The sequence below is a fragment of the Aphelocoma coerulescens genome, chromosome 3, assembly GCF_041296385.1.
Source record: "Aphelocoma coerulescens isolate FSJ_1873_10779 chromosome 3, UR_Acoe_1.0, whole genome shotgun sequence".
Classification (NCBI taxonomy): Eukaryota; Metazoa; Chordata; class Aves; order Passeriformes; family Corvidae; genus Aphelocoma; species Aphelocoma coerulescens.
In genome coordinates, this window is record NC_091016.1 from 59212956 (window position 1) to 59231443 (window position 18488).

Below are 18488 nucleotides of genomic sequence, written 5' to 3' on the forward strand. Positions count from 1 at the left end.
CATTATCTCCGGTAAACAACTACAGCAATAACATCCCTCTTTTTCCTGCAATGGGTTTTTGTTAAAAGGAATGTATCAGAACTGTCCCTGGGTGCTGGCCAGCCCCCCTTGCAACACAACAGCTGTTTATCATGATAACACAACATTCTCAAAACCATCACCAATGGATGGTTGTCAGTATAGGCAATGGAGGGGTTTGTTGTGGTTGTCTTATTTCGGAGAAGAAAAAGGAGAGCAATGCTCCTTTTCTCTAGCTCTTAATGTCATTACAATGTCTTTCTCCTGGAAGAAGGGTAGGAATCAAGATGTACTGCAAGCCTCTCTTCCACTTAGACCAGCATCTTTCAGCATCAACTTTTCCATAATTATAGAATCATTTATGTTGGAAGAGACCTCTAATATCAGACTGTCCAACCACTAAACTAGCACTGCCAGGTCCACCATTAAATTCCTCTTTTTGGCCTACAGCTTTGAACATGACCATTGAGCAGTACCTCTCCAGTGCAGAAACACATACAAACACAAAAACCTTCTGGCCTAGAAGGTTTTGGGACTTCCTTAATTAATTACAAAATGCCCTCAATGCTCTCTGGCCCCTCAGTCTCTTCCTTCCTGGTACATCTTCTCTCTGTACAATACACCAGGAATGGGCCCCATCTCATTCTACACTGCAGTCAGGTGCTCAGTGGAATGGTCAGTGAACCCTTTGAAAACTTGAACAGTGACAGAAACTTGTCAGCAGTGACAAACTGGCATGGGGGCTCTAATTAGGAAGCAGTTGCAGGAAAGACAGGTACCACTCCAAATATGCCCCCAGCCACTTTTTGGAAAAGGTGACCCCTTTTGATGTGCATTTTTCACAGTGCTCAATGGCCAGGGGCCAGGATGGGAACCAGGTGCTTGCACAGCAGGCAGGTGCCAAGAACCACGCAGTCAGTCTGTGCCAGCATCCCGGCACATGGCTCCGCCATGGTGACAAACAACTGCTCCAATAACCTTTGGGGAAGATGCCTTAAAACACCTCGGCCCTTTGCAGTTCCACTATCCTAGCGAAGGGCTCTTTCCCCGCCCAGCTGCTCTGGGAACACCAGGCCCTCAAGTCTCCTTGGTAATTACTGCCGTCAGTTCATCTTCCACCAAGTCTTCACTGTACAAATATTCACAGACGTACCTCTGTAAACAATCCTGACTTCACTGAGTTATCTTCTGTGAAGATGATCTAAAGCAGCAGCTAAATCCTTGAGGATTCCTTTTTTTCCCTGCAAATACCTGCCAGGACAGGAAGGTGAAGCCAAGGAGGCAACAGAGTCCAGCAGCAAAAAAAAGTATGACATTTTCCACCTGTTTCACTAGATTTTCAGACTGTCTCTAATTGCCTTCTGTTCACAGCACAGAGGAGATGCTGCCTGAAAAACAGAAGCACAGGGGGCCTCGGGTGTCAGCACACAGCCCTGCCACAGATCAGGACATGTCCCAGGGCAGTGGGAACCAGCACTGCCACATTCATCCCTTTACCCTTCCCTCATACCATGATGACAGCAGGGGGGCTGGGGGGGGAAGATATCTCCAGCTCTTTTTCTTTTGCTCTTTCCCAATACACTCTGCAACATACACTGAATCAATCACTGCAGTCTTCCTTCAACTGGAAGAAAACCCATGAAGTTGAACAAGGCAGAAGAAGTAACAGAGTATGCGTACATGCGCACACACATAAAAAAGAGCAACTTCTGGGAAGAACACAAGAATGTTTTTCAGAAATAAAGGCTTAGGGCTTTTTAGTTTATTTTAGATAATTATTTTTAACTGCATATTATGTTCAAAAATTATTATCCTTATACTTGGAATTGAACAGGACATCTATTTTTAAATATTATTCAGCCAGTCACAAGTCATCCCCTGAGACAAGACAAATAATAATAAATGAATGCCTCCAGCAAGCACAGAGTCACCCCGGCTGTAAATTACCGTGGCTGGCCATTCTATGTTGCATTCTATGTTCATATTTTACATGTATCCCTGGCTTGTATGTGCAACAGAACCTTTCTAATACAGGCATCTCATCAGACTCAAGATACCACATTTTAAATCCAGTTAAATGCTCCAAAGCATCTTCTTTCAAGCCTAGATTCTGCCAGCCAAACCAGCTATATACATCGAGGCAAGTTTATACACTCTGGCAGAGAGCAGGCTACTATATTTTATCTTTATAAAACATAGCCTCAATTTGAGAAGTAAAATATCCCAGTCTTGCAACTGATAGTACATCACTAGTGCTAACAGGAGATAGATGAGCACAGAGTTTGCTTCAGTCCAGTACACACTTTTCCAGTTTGTTCCATTTATTTTGGGGACTGTCATTTATACAGTGTGACACACGAAAAAGGCACGTTACCACCAAGACACCATCCCACTTGATGCCTCAGACATGCCTGACCATAGGATCCTACCTTCACCACTGCACTCCCAGAATTAATTTCACTGTTTCTCCAAGAGGGAGAATGAGTCTCAAACTAGCAAGGGTTGATCACCCTCCAAAAGCAATCCATTATGCAAGGCCAGGTATTGTTCTTTCATCCTAGTGCACACACCCTTACCCAAGGGAAGCAAAAATGATTGAGTGAACACACTTCCTTTTTTTAGAAATGGTACTCTACAACACACAAAGAGCTGTCACACCACAACCCTGTTGTGCACCTTGCTTAAAAATAACTGATCTTGTAAACCAGAGAGTTTGGGAGTTTTCGATTAGGCTTAGTCTGTTTGTTTTTCAAAGTCAGAAAAGGTACATTCTGTCTGTTCTTTCTTCAAGGAGATGAACACACCCAATACTGTTAGTCATTATGTAAGCAAAGTAACTACTATCTTTTACCAATGATGAAATATTTAACACTGTCTGCTGAGAAGGGGAAGCTATTTACCATGTAGTGACAGAAAACCCACTTCAGCGGATTACAGGTATCGAAGGTCTCAAAGTCAGGAAATTCTTAGCTCAAAGATTTGGAAAGAAAACCTTCATGATCTAGTATGGAAATTATTTCCCCTCTTAAAACAAATATGAACAACAAAACACAGTTTACATGGAATTCATTAACTTCAAGTCTCCCAAGTTTTAGGAACCACTTATTTCATTACAGCCTAAATGAAAACGTTTCTAAACAGCTGCTTTACATTAAAAAAAAAAAAAAAAAATCTAAAAGCTGGTTTCTCAGGTCCATGCCTCACTTCTGTCCAGCGGAGTATCTACATAAAGACCCTAAGAATTCAGTCCTGAGATTTCACAGCAGGTTCTCATGCTTCCTCCTGCCATGCATACACGGATGTGTAAGAAAGATGAAGACAGTGCATTGATCCTTTTGGCATAAAAAGGCATTTGTCCAAACTCTGCAGAGGTGTCATTCAAGGAGAGGCTCTGCAGGAGGACTGAGAAGTAACAGACACCACTGGCTGATGCAGCAGTCACTCCATCCCTGCATATCAACAGCTCTCTAAGTCTTGATTGATCTAGTTGATTGGGTTTTTTTTAAAATAAGTATATACATGGAAGCAAATTTTCCAAGCAGTGGTATGATGCATCTGGGCACTGGAAGCTTCTTGCTAGCACTAGAGTATACTCACAAAAGCTTGTCCTGTATACCTCTACATTTCTTTCACCAGGGAGGGGAAAGAAGAGAGCAACAGGGATCTGCAGAGGCAGCAGTGCAGAACATCAGGTTAGGAGCCTGACATCTACGGACTCTGAAAGAACTCTGCTATTCATAATTTTAGTGTTTTACAATCTCCTTTCTTTCAGCTCTGATTCTCCTGTAACCAAGGAACTCTCAGTTAACATTCAAAGGGCAAATAACAAACTTGAACTGGGTTTCAACAGCCTTCAAAATAGAAATAAGCCCAACACAGAACGGTATGATTTCTGACAATAGCTCCATTTGAACTCTTCCCTTCTCTTTCTCCTTTTCCATTTTGAACATGCTGATTGTGCACATAAGTATAAAATCACTTCCACATTAATACAATTGGCAGCATTTAACTTGTCCTATCAAGATTACAATGTAATCTTCCAAAAGTATGTTTCACAACTTTAATAAACTATCAAATGTCTGGTGAAACCAGAAAGTGGTTGGCAGGGGTGGGGGTGGGTGTTTCTTTAAAAATGTCCTTTTGTCCTGAATTAGCTCAAAGCTCCCAATCTCAGTGTGCCAGTGAAACACAGCATCCTCACCAGCAAGTACCTGGCACTGTGCAAGTGACACTGTCAGACAGAGTACTCCTCCACATAGATTATAAACTGTATAAATGTATTTTTTTGAGTACGAAGACCAGAGTGAATACTTCACATCTGCATTGTGACCTTTAATAACTCTGATTAAACTTAATAAACTCTATTCTTAATGAAAAGTATGCTAAATAAGAAAATTATTTTGTTTTCAAGCTCAGTAAATCAAACCAACAAGCTCTAAATTTGGCACAACAGCCAAGTCGAAGAGAAGAATTCCTGAGCATAGAGGACAAGACTCAGAGCAGAGTAATTACACATCACTATTCCAGAGAGCAAAACAATATTCAGAAGAACACCACCAGACTTTCTTGACAAAAGACTGTGGAAGCTGAAAGATGCACGGTGCTAACAGAATATGTTCCCGTGAATTTCCACAAGAAGTCTCATCCAAGAACAAGATGTACATGTAGAAAGCAGGAAAATAAGGGTGATGAACTCTCTCTGGAAATTATTTATGCTGACCATAGCTGTTGTTCATTATAAAGCTATAACAGAAGTAAAAGCCTGGAAAGAAGCAATAGAAAGGCTTTGGTCTGTTGGCATTTAAATACTACTTTATTTATTCTCTTCTGTTAATACAATCATATTTTATAATATAACTAGTAAAACAACACAGAAACCAAAAGACTTTGCTCTATTCCCAGTGTGCTCCCATAAAATGTTCAAATAAATCCCCATTTGTTATTCATGCACAGACTGCTGCTCTTTGCTCATCCAGGATAGTGTGGTAAATTAAGAACAAAAATAGCTAGCAAAACATTTCAGAACTTACCCATCATACCACTTTTTCTCTGATCAATAATTTGTAACATAACATTTTAGGAGCATATTCCACCTTTGGTCCTCTGCCATGATCTAAATGAGGAGGGGGGAGCAAAAAATCATATTACAATGTGAGGAAATAAAAGCAGAGTACATGGGAACTAACTAAAGTTATTTGTGGAATGAATTACATAGACCCATCAAAGCATGTTCTTTCATGGCTTAATTGCATGTTTCTCCACAGCTGAATTCCACTGAGTGTCCTCATATGTTTGTCTAATTCCGTTACAACATCTTTCAGTTTTTGGATGGTGGGTCCTCCTGCTTTGTAATAAGCTGAGGAGAAAAGATGTTGAAGCCCAGAAAAGATCTTCATTATCAATTTATGGCTGGAAAGTACTGCTGTACATTCCCTATACCGATCCTCAAAACAACCTTAGGAACACATATAATATCTAATCTCTGTCATGTAGCCAGATCCTTTCCCACCACCATGCATCCCATGTTTTTGAGATAGAAGTTGGTTTTTTACTGAAACACACAGCCATCATCTCCTACCAGATACAGGTTCAACAGCTCTTCACCACTTCTTCCATATCCAGCAGAAGTCCCACACACCTGAAAAGATGCTAGGCTGCTAGAGAATGCTTCCCCAGCACAGGAGCTGCCTCCTTACAAGAGGAACTACGATTAAGATACATAACTCTCAAGTTATTCCTCTCTGGCATCTCAACATGTTTAATAATGCATCTGTCCCATGCACTCAACAGATTAAAGAATACCTAAAAACACAATTTATTAAAGAGTGCACATATTTTTGAGCATAAGAAACCTTCACAAGTTCACTGCCACAGTTGCAGATGTGTAGATGTCCCTACTGATAACCAGTCTCCTCTGCACGACTGCAGCTCTCATCCAGAGCTGGTCAGACCACCAGAGGAAAGATGCAGCCCAAAACACACCCAAACTTAACCCCGCCTTTGGCTGAAGGAACTGGAACTGCCCACACCCTCTGTTAGAGCTGATCATCTTCCAGCAGCCTCCCCACTGACAAGCTCCCAGTCCAGGCCCAGCCTCTGCAAGCACCATCTACAGCCATGTCAGTCTCTCTCAACTGCTTGGATATGCACCTAGAGTCAGGAGCAGTGACTCTGTACCAGCTCCTACCTGCTGGTCTCACAGATAAGTGACAACAAAATATAACTGCAAGTGTTTTATTTCAGTTCATTTCTTTTCTTTCTTTTTTTTTGGAAGGGCTTCACTCAGGGCTGAGCCCAACTCAGGCCCAACAATCAAAGTTTCTCTTTTTATTCTCTCCAAGGTATGAGGTAGATGTCTTTTCAAAGAAAAGGCTCAGAGACATCATATCCTAATAAATAAACAAATGGCAGTTTGACTCCTCCTTCTCAATGGCAGATGTTTCACTGACTTCGCAGCTGGTAGATTTACAAATCAGTAGTTCTTTGCCACAGTCCCAAAACTAAAGCTTGCAACAGAGCCCTACCATTGCTTCTGTAAAACCCACAGATTCCAATGGGCTGTTCTGTTTCCTTAGGCTGTCATTTTTGTTGCTACCTTTAAAACTCCCAGCTTTCTTCTGAGAATATACTGTCACTTTCTGAAATTACAGCTCAGCTGCATCCCCAGAACACACTGGGGGAGGGGAGAAAGACATAAAACAGACTTCTGACAAGGTACAGGACACTATAACTTATTCTTTCATCAACACAATAAGGAGTCAGACAATTAAACTCCTCCCTCCCACCTCACAATGTTTAAACCCTGATATTCATTCTTCAGACTTATTAAGGCATCCAAATAAATGCAGTTCTCCATAACTTCGTGCTAGCAGTGCCTCAGTTCCCAAGATAGGTGGAATCAGGTGTGCTTTTCTAATTGTGAAATTTCCTTTGAAGGAGGGATACTGTGCAACACTTGAAAAGCAGATCATGCAGGCTCTGAGCACACCAATCCACACTGCTACTTGGCAGCTAGGATATCTACACTGTCCTGAAACAACATCAGTTCAGCTCAAGCCCACGTGCTCCTCCCCTTCCACACCTACACTGATGTACCTATTCCTTACTTGTATTCAAAAGATTTTAATAACAATATTTCCCTACTCTTTGTTGCTCACAAGAGTCAACCCCAAGACACACCATGGACAAGTGATTCTGCTAAGAGAAACAGTCTAGGGGAAAATCAAAATTAGGAGCAGTTACTGGGAGGTGGTAACACAGCCCAGCTAATTCTTTTCTAAGCTGCCCAATGCTGTGAACTTTAAAAATTTCTTTGCACGTGATATTTTCATGCTACTGTATGAGAGTCTTCCTTCTTTCCCCAGACGTGGGGGAAGAAGGGGGGATGGAGTTTCATAGGGTGCTGGGGAAGGTGTAGAAAGAAACTCCTCATTGCCCCTGGTCTGCCTAGGCACCCCTCCTCCACAGGATCCTCATCGATGGGGGGCTCCCAGAGCAGCAGCCTCTCCCCACACCAGCTTTTAGACCTCTTTATAAACACTTAACGCACAACACACAGTGCCTCACATAGCAGCTCTTGCTTAGGGTTACAGCCTCCTTTCCTGGCAGAGCACGTGCAAATCAATAGGCTGCTTTTATGGTTTGGGTTTTGGGTTGTTTTTTTTCCCCTCCCTGAGGAGCCTCAATTTCTATTCCAAGGCAGAGTCGTGCTTCAAACACACGGAGCAGCATATGTTTATTTCTTCACCTACCAATCAAGATGCTAGAAGAAACCAGCCTGCTGCTTCTATATCTGTCATTTCATAAATGCTAGGCAATACCCTAGAACTGTCTTCATTGCAGCATCCAATCTGTCCCCACCAGACAGCCCAAGAAAAGGAAATGATACAGTTGACAGAAAGGAGCCAGGCTACAGCAACCCAAAAGCTTAGTCTTTAAAAAGTCATTTCAGTGGCTAGAAACAAGGAGAGCAAGTTTGTCACTCATCTTTAACACCCTGTCCGCACACACCCTGCACAAACGTCCCTGAAGAGTTCACACAGTGCAAATATGGCTACACCAACTCTGCATCCACTTGACAGAATCCTAAGGGTCCACCTGCAACTGTGATGACTCCTGACAGTTTCACACCAATAGAGTCAAAATGGAAAAGGAGAAGCAGCAGACTTGGCCTGTAGTTATCTGGCAGCGAGAGACACAACAAAAGGAACTGGTTCCAAAGGTAACGTGGTATCATGGGGTAGGGAGATCCCAGGAGCTCCCCAGGTGCAAGGGGTTTGCCAAGTAAGTGTAGCTTCAGGGGGCAGGGGACAGACAAACACCAGTAGCAGTTCTCAGAATAAGCCTTGCCCCAAAAGTCCAAAACTAAGTTACAATTTCTCAAACCAGTCTTTTAGTCAAATATATTTGAGGAGAATTAAGTTACTCTCAATTTAGAGAGAGCTCATATCTTAAAATGCACCAGAGGTGCAATCTTCTAAAAATGTTTTTCCTGCCACATCTTACTGTTTAATTATGTATTACCATTCCAAGCTACCATGACAGATTTTAAGTGAGTTTGTCTTTTTTCCATAATTAATCATAGCAAAGACTCATCTGTTTTACAAGCCCATGATGACAGCACTGTTTTCACCACTGTAAGGCAATCATCCCACAGCATTGCTTCCCGAAAGCTATTGCAATGAGAAAACCTCACCTATCTGCACAAGATGCCTCTCAAAGATATAAATCAGCTCCACATACATTACTTCATACTACAGGTAAGTAAAAAAAAAAAGGAGAACTGCTTTTCCATAGAAAGCCATTATACAGACGCAGGAATAGCATGGGCTAATAATGCTAAATAATACCAATCATAAATATATAAACCTAGCATAACCATCCAGGAACAAATATCCTACCCAGTAAACAACACTCAGCCATCAGCGTCCACCACTGGTGCAGAAAGGAGGGAGGCAAACAGATTGTTGGTCTTTCTGAGAACAAAAAGCAGCTTCGTTTATAAATACAATAGCTATAAGTTATTTTATAGGCAGCTTTGGTAATCATCAAATGCTATTCCAAGGGCAGAAGACGTATCTTCAAAGATAACTTGTAGCTACATGTAGATCAATGATAACAAACTACTTAATCAAAGAGGAGCAATATCCAAAGCAGAAAATAATAAATGCCAATTGGACAACATAAAAAAGCCTTTTTTTTTTTCCATCACAAGTCACAGATTTGATATTAAGGGCATGGAAAAATCTCTGCTCAGGAAAAATCAAGCACTTATCACTTATAAGATATTAAAGCACATTCATTTAAAGTTTTTTTGCTGACCACTAAAGGAAAAGGTGTTTCCGATATAATCAATAACACGCAGAGATGCCCATTCAAAGTGTTTTATCCTTTATCCTCTCAGTTTGAACTCTCCAAAGAACAAATGAGATACTTGCAAAATTACTTTTTCCTATTTGTGAAATCCTGTGACACACAATTCTGTTTTTGGTAAAAGCGACAAATAGAAATCCTGTTATTGATTTTGACTGCTCTATAGAGAAATTATGATTTTCTGCAGTTCTACATCCTTACACTGGTAGCTTTCCAATTACAAGACTAAGGAAAAATTACACTGCTTGTTCTGCTAATAAAAACAAGCATAGATGGGCCCCACACAGCCCTGAGCAGGTGTAAAACTCTGTGTGTCTTAATATAGTCTCGTAAGAGTGACTTAAGATCAAAGCTCAGGTTTTCAATAACCAACACACTGTGTGTATTGACAGTGCCACCTTTATGGCTTTCCAGCTACTTCACAGTTTTACAAAGATAACTAAAGCAGCAATGACTACAAAAAAAAAGACAATACATTCAGTTGACAGGCTGCTAAAGACTGAAGTTTACATTTGTATCCAAATATTTAGAAACAGTTTTACTAGTACCACTCTTTGTTAAGGCCTGACCCAGAAATATTCTGGCATTTCAAATCATAATTTTCTTCCAAGTTGTTACAAGAAAAACAACAAAAAAGACTTAGTGATAGATCTTAAACATCACTTTTAGAATATGAATGTATTTAAATAACCACAATATCCTGACAGCTTGGTGATCTGTTCAGAAGAGACGAAGACAAACACCGAAATAGACAAACAGAAAATTGCCTAGGAGAGCACAGAGAAAGTGATCTTTATACAGGACATTACACATCTATCTTCTTTTATTTACAAGAATAGAGTAAACTGTTTTCAGTGTGCTTATTTAAAAATGCATAGGAATAATACACACTAAAAAAATATTATGACATTAAATCACTTGATCATATATTAAATCACTTAGACTTTTTCACTTACTGTGTGTTTTTTATTTATTCAGTGAAAATATTAAATGCACACTTGCATGTGCTCCCTAACCAAAGTGTTAAGAGACTTCCCACATCACTGGTGCTAAGAACTTACAGAGCAGCAAGAAACGGAACAGCCTATTTTCTGTGACAGCAAATGATTTTCTTTTTCTGATCTCTTGAGCCTCAAAAGCCATACAGATGCCTTTGCTACCCCAAATATTAATAAGATAACACTTCTACTGTATTTCAAGTCATTTAGACTGAAGAGCATTTCATGCTGGAGAAATCTTCCCAGCAAAAAAACCTCTGTTTTCCTTTCCTAGTATCAAAAATGGCATTCTCTTTTCAAAATACCTAAGGTCCTGACAGCTAGCCTTTAATTTGCTATCACCTGTGCTTCAGGAAACTTTCATTTTTCCTTTCATTAGGAAAACCCTCCCACAGATTTACTTGTAGTGAATGGTTCAAATCTCAGCTACAGTAGTACAGTAATTTACTCGAAGAAATCACCCATCCAGATCCAAACCAGCATAATATTTAGAAAAAATTGTTTAAGGTCAGTCATCACTCACTACTTTTAATTTAGTGCACATGTCTTTTACCCTGGTATTAGAATTTACAGCATTTTCTCATTCACACAGATGAAATTTAAAGTGGTGGTAACAGGAAATTTACAATCATGTGCCCTACCCAAAACAACAGAACTTACTGTACAATTTGTTCATTCATGAAAAACCTCCAATACATCCATGTTTCCTCACACATCCTATAAAACTGTAGTACTTGCATACATACATGCATACAAACTGTCTGCAACCTATCCCCACACCCAAAGCCCTTAAAGACACTGACTATACACTTACAATAAACGAAGCTATGTCCAGAGGTTCCAGGGTAACAGCAGAAAACAAACCAACACTACGGAATTCAAGATGAAAAACCCACAAGCATCTTTCATAAACTGCTCTTCCAGAAGAGGAAGACTCAGGAAGCGAAGCTCTAAGAAACAAACTATTCAAACACCAATGGGATCCAGATCAAACCCGCATCCTATGTAACTTGACATATCAAATCACAACCAACTAAAGACCTACAGTTTTTAGTGTGTGGAAAATTTAAAAGATAAAAAAAACAACCCACTGCTAGGTTTGCTAGATATCAAAGGAAAATCTTTTGATAACAGAAGCATTTTGCATGTCAGAAAGAAAAGGAAGCCTGTGGGGCTGAGGAACCGAGCATCCAGTCTCTGAATGGAGCACGAATTTCTACCAATGTTTAAACAACTCACAGCTGTCCCTCCAAAACCTCTGTTCTCCCCCTGCTAAAGCGACAGTACCTCATTACCCAACCCAGCATCCCTCAGAGCCTCAAGAGACCACAACACACTGCAACCAAACAAAATCCATGTTTTCCCAATAACCTTCAGATCTGCTACATGAACGTTTTGCTGAAGGAAATGCCTGAGTGAGTAGCCATAGACAACTGTTTTACATTAAGGAGGAAGCACATTAATTTACTGCGTGAGTACTGCCGCGATGCACTTTTAGGAGGTACAATGTTGCAGCCACAGTTGCCATTTTCAGCGTCCGAGAATAAACACAAAAGCTACCAACACTAGGTTGCATGAGAGCACTTTAAGCACATGGCTATTTATAAAAGTAGAGGTAATTATGATGCCGGAGGTGGATCCCAAATAAACAGACTTGACTAATACTGACAAAAAAAAACCCAAAACAAAACAAACCCAGAGACCTACAATTACTATTACTCAGTAACAGGAGGGGAGCTGCATGAACAACCTTAGTCACCCGCTGTACCACCAACATATGCCCAAAAACACAGCTGGACAAACGCACTGTTTAAAAATGTGAGCTTATGTCAGAAGCTATGAGTAGAGGAGAAAAGGGGAAAACACTGCTCCCCTCGACAGTTTACCTGATCTGGACTTGATGATGTCGCTGAACTCGCTGTGTCCCCCGCCAGGTCCTTCCTCCGGCTCGGAGACACGAGCCATGCTCGCGGGCTGCGGTATGCCACGGGCGGAGCCTAAATCCGTCGGGAGAAGGCTCCCATGGAGGGCCACGGCTCAGCACCTACAGCACAGGACCAGGAGCAGAAAAGCACGGTAATTCCACGGGCTACTCCAGGTGTGACTCCGCGTGTGAAGGGAGGGATCGAGGCTTGCTGGCCATGCCCACGCGTGTTGCGGGGCAGCCGACAGGACGCTCGCTGTGCCCCTGCCGCGGGGTGGCATTTTACAAGTGGGATGCCCCTGAAGGTACAGCCGCGTAAGCCAAGCTTCACTCACCCTTGGGCAGCAGAGCACCTCGTACCCAGCCGTGACCCCCGGAGGGGCAGGACACGGCCCTTGCCTCGACACCACCGCCACCACCCGCCACCTAGCTGGCCCCGAGCGGGACACCCCCGCTCGAGGAGGTGGCACAGCGAGTGAGCTCCACTCCCACCGCTCTGGAGCGTGTGGCAGCAGCAAAGGAGTACAGGCAGGGGCGCTCCCCCGGCCGGCCCAGGGCGCGACAGCCGCGTGTAGGAGAAGCCACGCAGCCCCTCTCCCGGGTGAGGGAAGCGGAGCTCCGCGGGGCAGGCCCCGGGCACGCCCGCCCCCGCCCGGCCGCCCCGGCAGAGCGGCCGCCGCCCCCGCTCGCCCGGCGGGGATTTTGACCCGGCAGCCGGCCGGGCGCGCCGGCACCTCCTCCCCGCGGGGTGCGCGGCCGCAGCAGCGGCGCCGCCGTCCTCGGGCACCCCCACGGCGGAGCCGCTCCTCGCCCCGGCTCCCCGTGGCCGCCCCGTCCCGCCCGCAGGTGCGCCCGCCGCGGGCACTGCCCCCCGAGCCCCCGCCGCTACCAGAGCTGGGGACAAACTTTCCCTGCCGAGGCCCTCCCAGTGCCGCCGTGCCACCGCCTCCCCGCAGGGCTGCCCCGCTCCCGGAGTACCCGCCGACAGCAACTCTCCCCGGCCACCACTCACCCCTCGAGCACGGCGGCGAAGGCGGCCGCGCTGCCCCACGGTGCAGCCCAGCCCCTCCTCGCACCCTGTCCCCCGGCGGCGGCTCCCGCTGCGCTGCGCTGGCGGACCCACAACTTTCTATGCGAGCCGCTGCCGTCCGTCCTCCCCCTTCTCCTCCCCCTTCTTCCCCGCCCCTCGCGGTCCGGCCCTGCGGCGGCCCCTCCCTCTGCCCCGGCGCCCCCTTTGTTGGCCGGGCCAGCTCCGCGGTTGCGGGAGGGCCGCCCCGGCCGCGGCCCCTTCTCCGAGCGAGGGGCGGGAGGGGCCGGGCCGGCGCGGAGGGAGGGGACGAGAGGGGCGGAGCGGAGCGAGTGCTGGCCGCGCCCCCGCCCCGCGCCCGCGGGCGGCTGCCGGCGCGGCCCCGCTCCGCCCAGGGCCCCGCCCGAGGTGGCGGTGGTGAAGTGTTGTCCCGCGCCGCTCCTCCCCTCGGGCCTTCGCGTCCGCACCTGTGCGCTCCCGCCTCTCCTTCTGCTCCTTTCCCTCCCCGAATGAGCGCTGTCGCGCAGCACTTCGGAGGTGAAGCGCCCCGCGGCCTGCCATGAACACCAAAGTCAGGAAGTGTGACAAAATTTGAGAAGTACTTAGGAAATTTACAAACAGCCGGAAACAACTCTCCCGGAACCCGCCTGCTTTGGCCAGGTGTCCGTGCCTCATCTCACGGGGTCACTTGACAGTGACAACTCCCAGTTTTCGGCTGGGCAAGAACAGTTACGGATCAATAAAAATGTGCTGATGCTCGGTGTCTGCAATCATTTTTGATGTATGAACAGACATAAATGCTAGTAAAACATTTAGCTGACACTAATTAATTTATTGCCACATTTGCAATCCGGGAATGAATTTACTCATGTTTGCACAGGCAAGTAATCCATGCTCACCTGTACAGTGAGGCTGCAGAACATGTGGCTGTATTTATCTCGATAAGCATTAGTCTGAAGTTTCAGCAGTATCAGAGAGAAACTGTAACTGAGTAATTCCTCAGTGTTACCCACCAGGCCTCAGGCCATGCAGCCCAAAATGTTTTCAAGGTTAGATGAACTCCCAACACCGAGTACTTCACCACCTAAACAAGAGAGGCCAGCAGTCTGCAGGAGGGGAGGTGCAGAATTTATTAGCTAGCAGAAAGGAGGGAGCTTGGCAACATACTTATTCTGTACCTCCAGGTGAACAGAAATTGGTAGCAATATGAAATGAGGCAGATTTGTCTTCAAAAGTCTTTTTTTTCTTACCAGTAGACAGCTCATGGGTTTACTAGGCACTACAGATAGCAAGAGTAAACAAAGACTACGTGCATGTTAGCCTAACCTAACTTTGATATTTACCCTTACTTTACTATTTCCCCCAAGGAATAAACGAGATACCTCAAAGAAACAAAACTACTATACTATAAATTATTATGACCATAATTCTAGCAGCATTTAACATTTTTTCCTCAGCCTTTGATTGGTGCAGTACCTGTGGAACAGGGACTGGGTCTTTTGTTTTTGTATTGCAGAAGAAGGCCTTGCAGAGAGTGTGCTATATTTTTGCATTTCAAAGAAGCCTAAAAATTAAGATGCCTAGTTTGGATCATTCCATAGATTTCCTTGGTGATTCAGTGCAAATTATTTAATTCATCCTTGATCTGCTTAATCCAAACCACTGCATGAAGTCATTAATGGTTCTTACTTATAAAAGGATAATAATAATATGTCAAAAAATTTTGATGACTGGAGTTGTGAATCTATTGAGAATTGCAGCTCATGGAAGACAAACACTATAAAACCATGGACATCGATACTTACCAGTGTCTAACTGTAAGGCAGTGCTGAGCAGTAGGCTGGATTTATTGGAAAGGTATGGTTTGGGCTTATGCATATTTATTTACATTACACTGAAAAACACGTACTGCAAACATAATGTTTGTGGTTAGAGGAGCATCACTTGTTCCCTGCCGCTCTTGCTTCTCTGCCCCATCCCATGCATTCCCCGTGTGCTGGATTTTCAATGCCCAGTAATGAAAAAACACCCAAATACTGGAAACCCACAATCCAGACCCACCTGCTTTCATACAGTTCAAGAGACATAAAACCCTGTGTAACCCAGTGTCCACTCAAGAGTCAGCACAGATGGAGATTGTCACTTCCCACTGCTGGGTATCTAGCAGCAGTTCAGGGACAGGGATCCCAAAGCACTGCATTACCTTGCCTAATTAGCATTAAGTGAAAAAATGCTAATGAACTTAGCATTAAGTGGAAAAAAGCGCCCTTTCCTTTGTGGGCTGCACTGAGGGGATTATTCCTTTCACAGAGGTTACCCAGGACAGCTATCAGGTAGAAATAACTTTGATTGCTAAAAGCTGCAGTCAAGCTGATAAGCAGGAGGGGAGAGCTGGTATATCCCATTTCAAATCTCTGTGTGTAAGTCCAAGGTCCCAATTTTTATAATCTTGCTCTGAAAGCACCTACAAATTATTTCTCAGAAAGAGACACATTTCAGTTTAACCTGATAGTGTTTCATCTTTTTTCCTTTTTTTTTTTTCTGTTTTAGACAGAAGTAGCATCATTATGTTCCTTTGAACTGCGAAGTGCCAACAGAAGGATAATAGAATAACGAGACTGCACACTACTTCAAGGGAGCAAATGAATTTCTTCTTGGTGTGTTTCAAACATGCCTCTCTCCAGAGCCATACTCACTCTACTGTTGATCAAAGTCTGAGTTTTCTGAGCTAGTTGTTTAGACTATAGGCTTCTCAAGCAAGGGCTATAATTTATATATATACAATTATATATATATAACATATAATTTTTATAGGGTCTTTAGGCACATCTCCATCGGGGAAAAAAAAAATGAAAACACCCTAACCTTTAATATTCTGTACATGTACATGCTTTAGGTCTCTCTAATTTTTCATTTCAGTGATTGGCAGAATTAGAAAATGATGCCTAGCACAATTTTAAAGTCAAACAACAAAGTCTCCACCCAGTTGTATTTCTAAAACCTACATTCATCTACAAATACCTGCTGACCATTAATATCATGTGGACTGTGTGGCACAGCTTACTTTTCTGTATATGCAGAATAAAATAATAAAATAAAGGAAAAGTCCATTAATCCCTTAGGTGATGTTAAGAAAGACAAAGGGAATACAGAAAAAGAAACGGTGAAGAAATGGGCTGAGAAGATGCAAGGCCCTTGAACTTTGACCAAAGTAAATAAATACTTTATTCCTTGGTGCATGAAGACAATGCTGTTGTGAGGCTCTGAGCTCATCTTACCTTGTCTCCTTCTCTTTTCTTTGTTCTTAGCATTTCTGTTTTTAGAATACACTCATAATTTACAGGATTACAATATAACTAGGAATTTTGTGTATCTCATTACCTTGAGATTGACTGCTATAATAATGCATGTGCCCATTCATCAATGTTTTGTCATGATTTTAGAAAACCATTCCATATTCAGGAAGACAGAAGATACCAAATGGATTGCTTTGTAAATAGAGCATCTTTATTGCCCCTTTCTGCATAGCCCATTATATTGTCAGTCTCAGTTATCAGATCAGGCAGGCTGTTACTCAGCAGACATTTTTTTTCCTGCAGAACTTGCATCAGAATTCAAGTTAACAGCTCCTTGGTGCTTTGGTGCTGACATACTGCACTAACCAGCTAGCACAAGTACCTTACTATTTTCATTATCTTTAATCCAAGGAGAAATATATATTAAAAAAAACTATTAAATAAACATTCTGTCTCCATATGTTCTTCTGGTGAGAAAAATGACCAAGTTTTTCTAAAAGCTTGGGTCAGTTTAATCTACAATTCTTTTGGCAGTACCTCTGAAAAACTTCAGTACATCAGGATAACACAGTTAGCTGGTTACTCATCCTTTCAATTCCTGTAATTTAAAAGTTTTGGAGTTATCTTTGTTGTTCAAGCCTCTCATACTAAAATATTCAAAGTCAGCACAACTTTTAAAGGCGGGACAGCATTTTCTACCTCTAACTTTTTGGGATGGGATCTAATTTTAATATTAAATTTTTTATTTTTATTCCAAGGTCAGCTGCCTTTGTGTGCAAGCTCCTTGTTAGCTCCTCCAAGAATACCAACAAAGCTTAAGAAATTTAACACTGTTCTGCTACACCAAGTTAACCATACATCAGGAGCTACCAGGTGCAGAGAAGGGACTGAGGCAGAGGGCAGCAGGAATCCTGATAAAGACACCAGCCCAGGGTGCAGACGCCCTTTGAGCAAAATGCCTGTCACCTTTACTGCCACAGGTCCATCTGCTTTAACCTAAAGAGAAAGCAGTGTATTCCCCTTATATACTTCCATTTCTACAAGTTGGAATCTGTATCTTCAGTAGATTCTTTCCATTCTATTTATATCTTGTTATATTTGGCATGTCTATTGATTAAATCAGATTCAAGGGAATATTGTGTGCATAAAATATACTGGAAATGTGTACCTTAAGTTTCAGCAATCTTTTATAGCTTCATTATAAAACCCTAGAAAACTGCCCCGTATTAATAGAAATGCTTACATCCCTTTAGCTGCAGTGACATTAATTGGAGTTACCATAATTTATCATCATTCTGAAGAATATAACCTCTCAAAGTACATTAAATAAGAGTGCATTAATGAACAATTATACTAATCAATTTACCCTCCCAACATAACTCCCTTAACTGCAGCAGAGGATTAAAAAAAGAAAACCATCAACAAGAGAGATGCCTGTGCAAGACAGGAACCTTTGACCAACACCGTGAGGCAATCCCCTGCAAGGGCAGGTGCGAGTTTCTAGTGAAAAGTCACTCCTAACACAAGTTGATTTCTGTTTATTTCTCTCACTCATGGCTATTTTTTCAGTGCTGTTCCATTCCCATTTGAATAGCCTGTGCCAAATATAGGCATAGGTCTGTTCATAGGTTAGACACATAAATACCTAATGCTTCTACAATTTTAAAATATGTACACTTTTTCACCAAGTTTATCAGTTAGGGATTAGGCAAAGAAACAGAATTCCTGTGTAAACACAACACAGAAACTTGGGTAACTTGCTTCATTTTAGTAACTTGTTTCACTTTTTGTAGTAGGGAAAAAATAGCATCTTCCATCACAAGTACATTGAGTGAAATAATATGATAATTGGA

The 18488-nt window shown here is 43.0% G+C and overlaps 1 protein-coding gene across 5 annotated transcripts in view; it reads right to left on the reverse strand.

The window, feature by feature from the left end:
* UTRN (utrophin) overlaps positions 1-13442 on the reverse strand; it is a 359524-nt gene extending 346082 nt beyond the window's left edge. For 3 of the 5 annotated variants that reach the window (XM_069010451.1, XM_069010452.1, XM_069010449.1), the window contains exons 1-2: positions 13325-13440; positions 12275-12432 (exon numbers count right to left, since the gene is read on the reverse strand). In XM_069010451.1, coding sequence (XP_068866552.1) covers positions 12275-12353 — 79 coding nt within the window. In that variant the 5' untranslated portion in view covers positions 12354-12432; positions 13325-13440. Of the gene's footprint in view, positions 1-12274; positions 12433-12647; positions 12735-13324 lie in introns of those variants that run through there. The other 2 variants (XM_069010450.1, XM_069010453.1) reach the window with 2 other exon arrangements.
* Positions 13443-18488: the final 5046 nt, after the last annotated feature.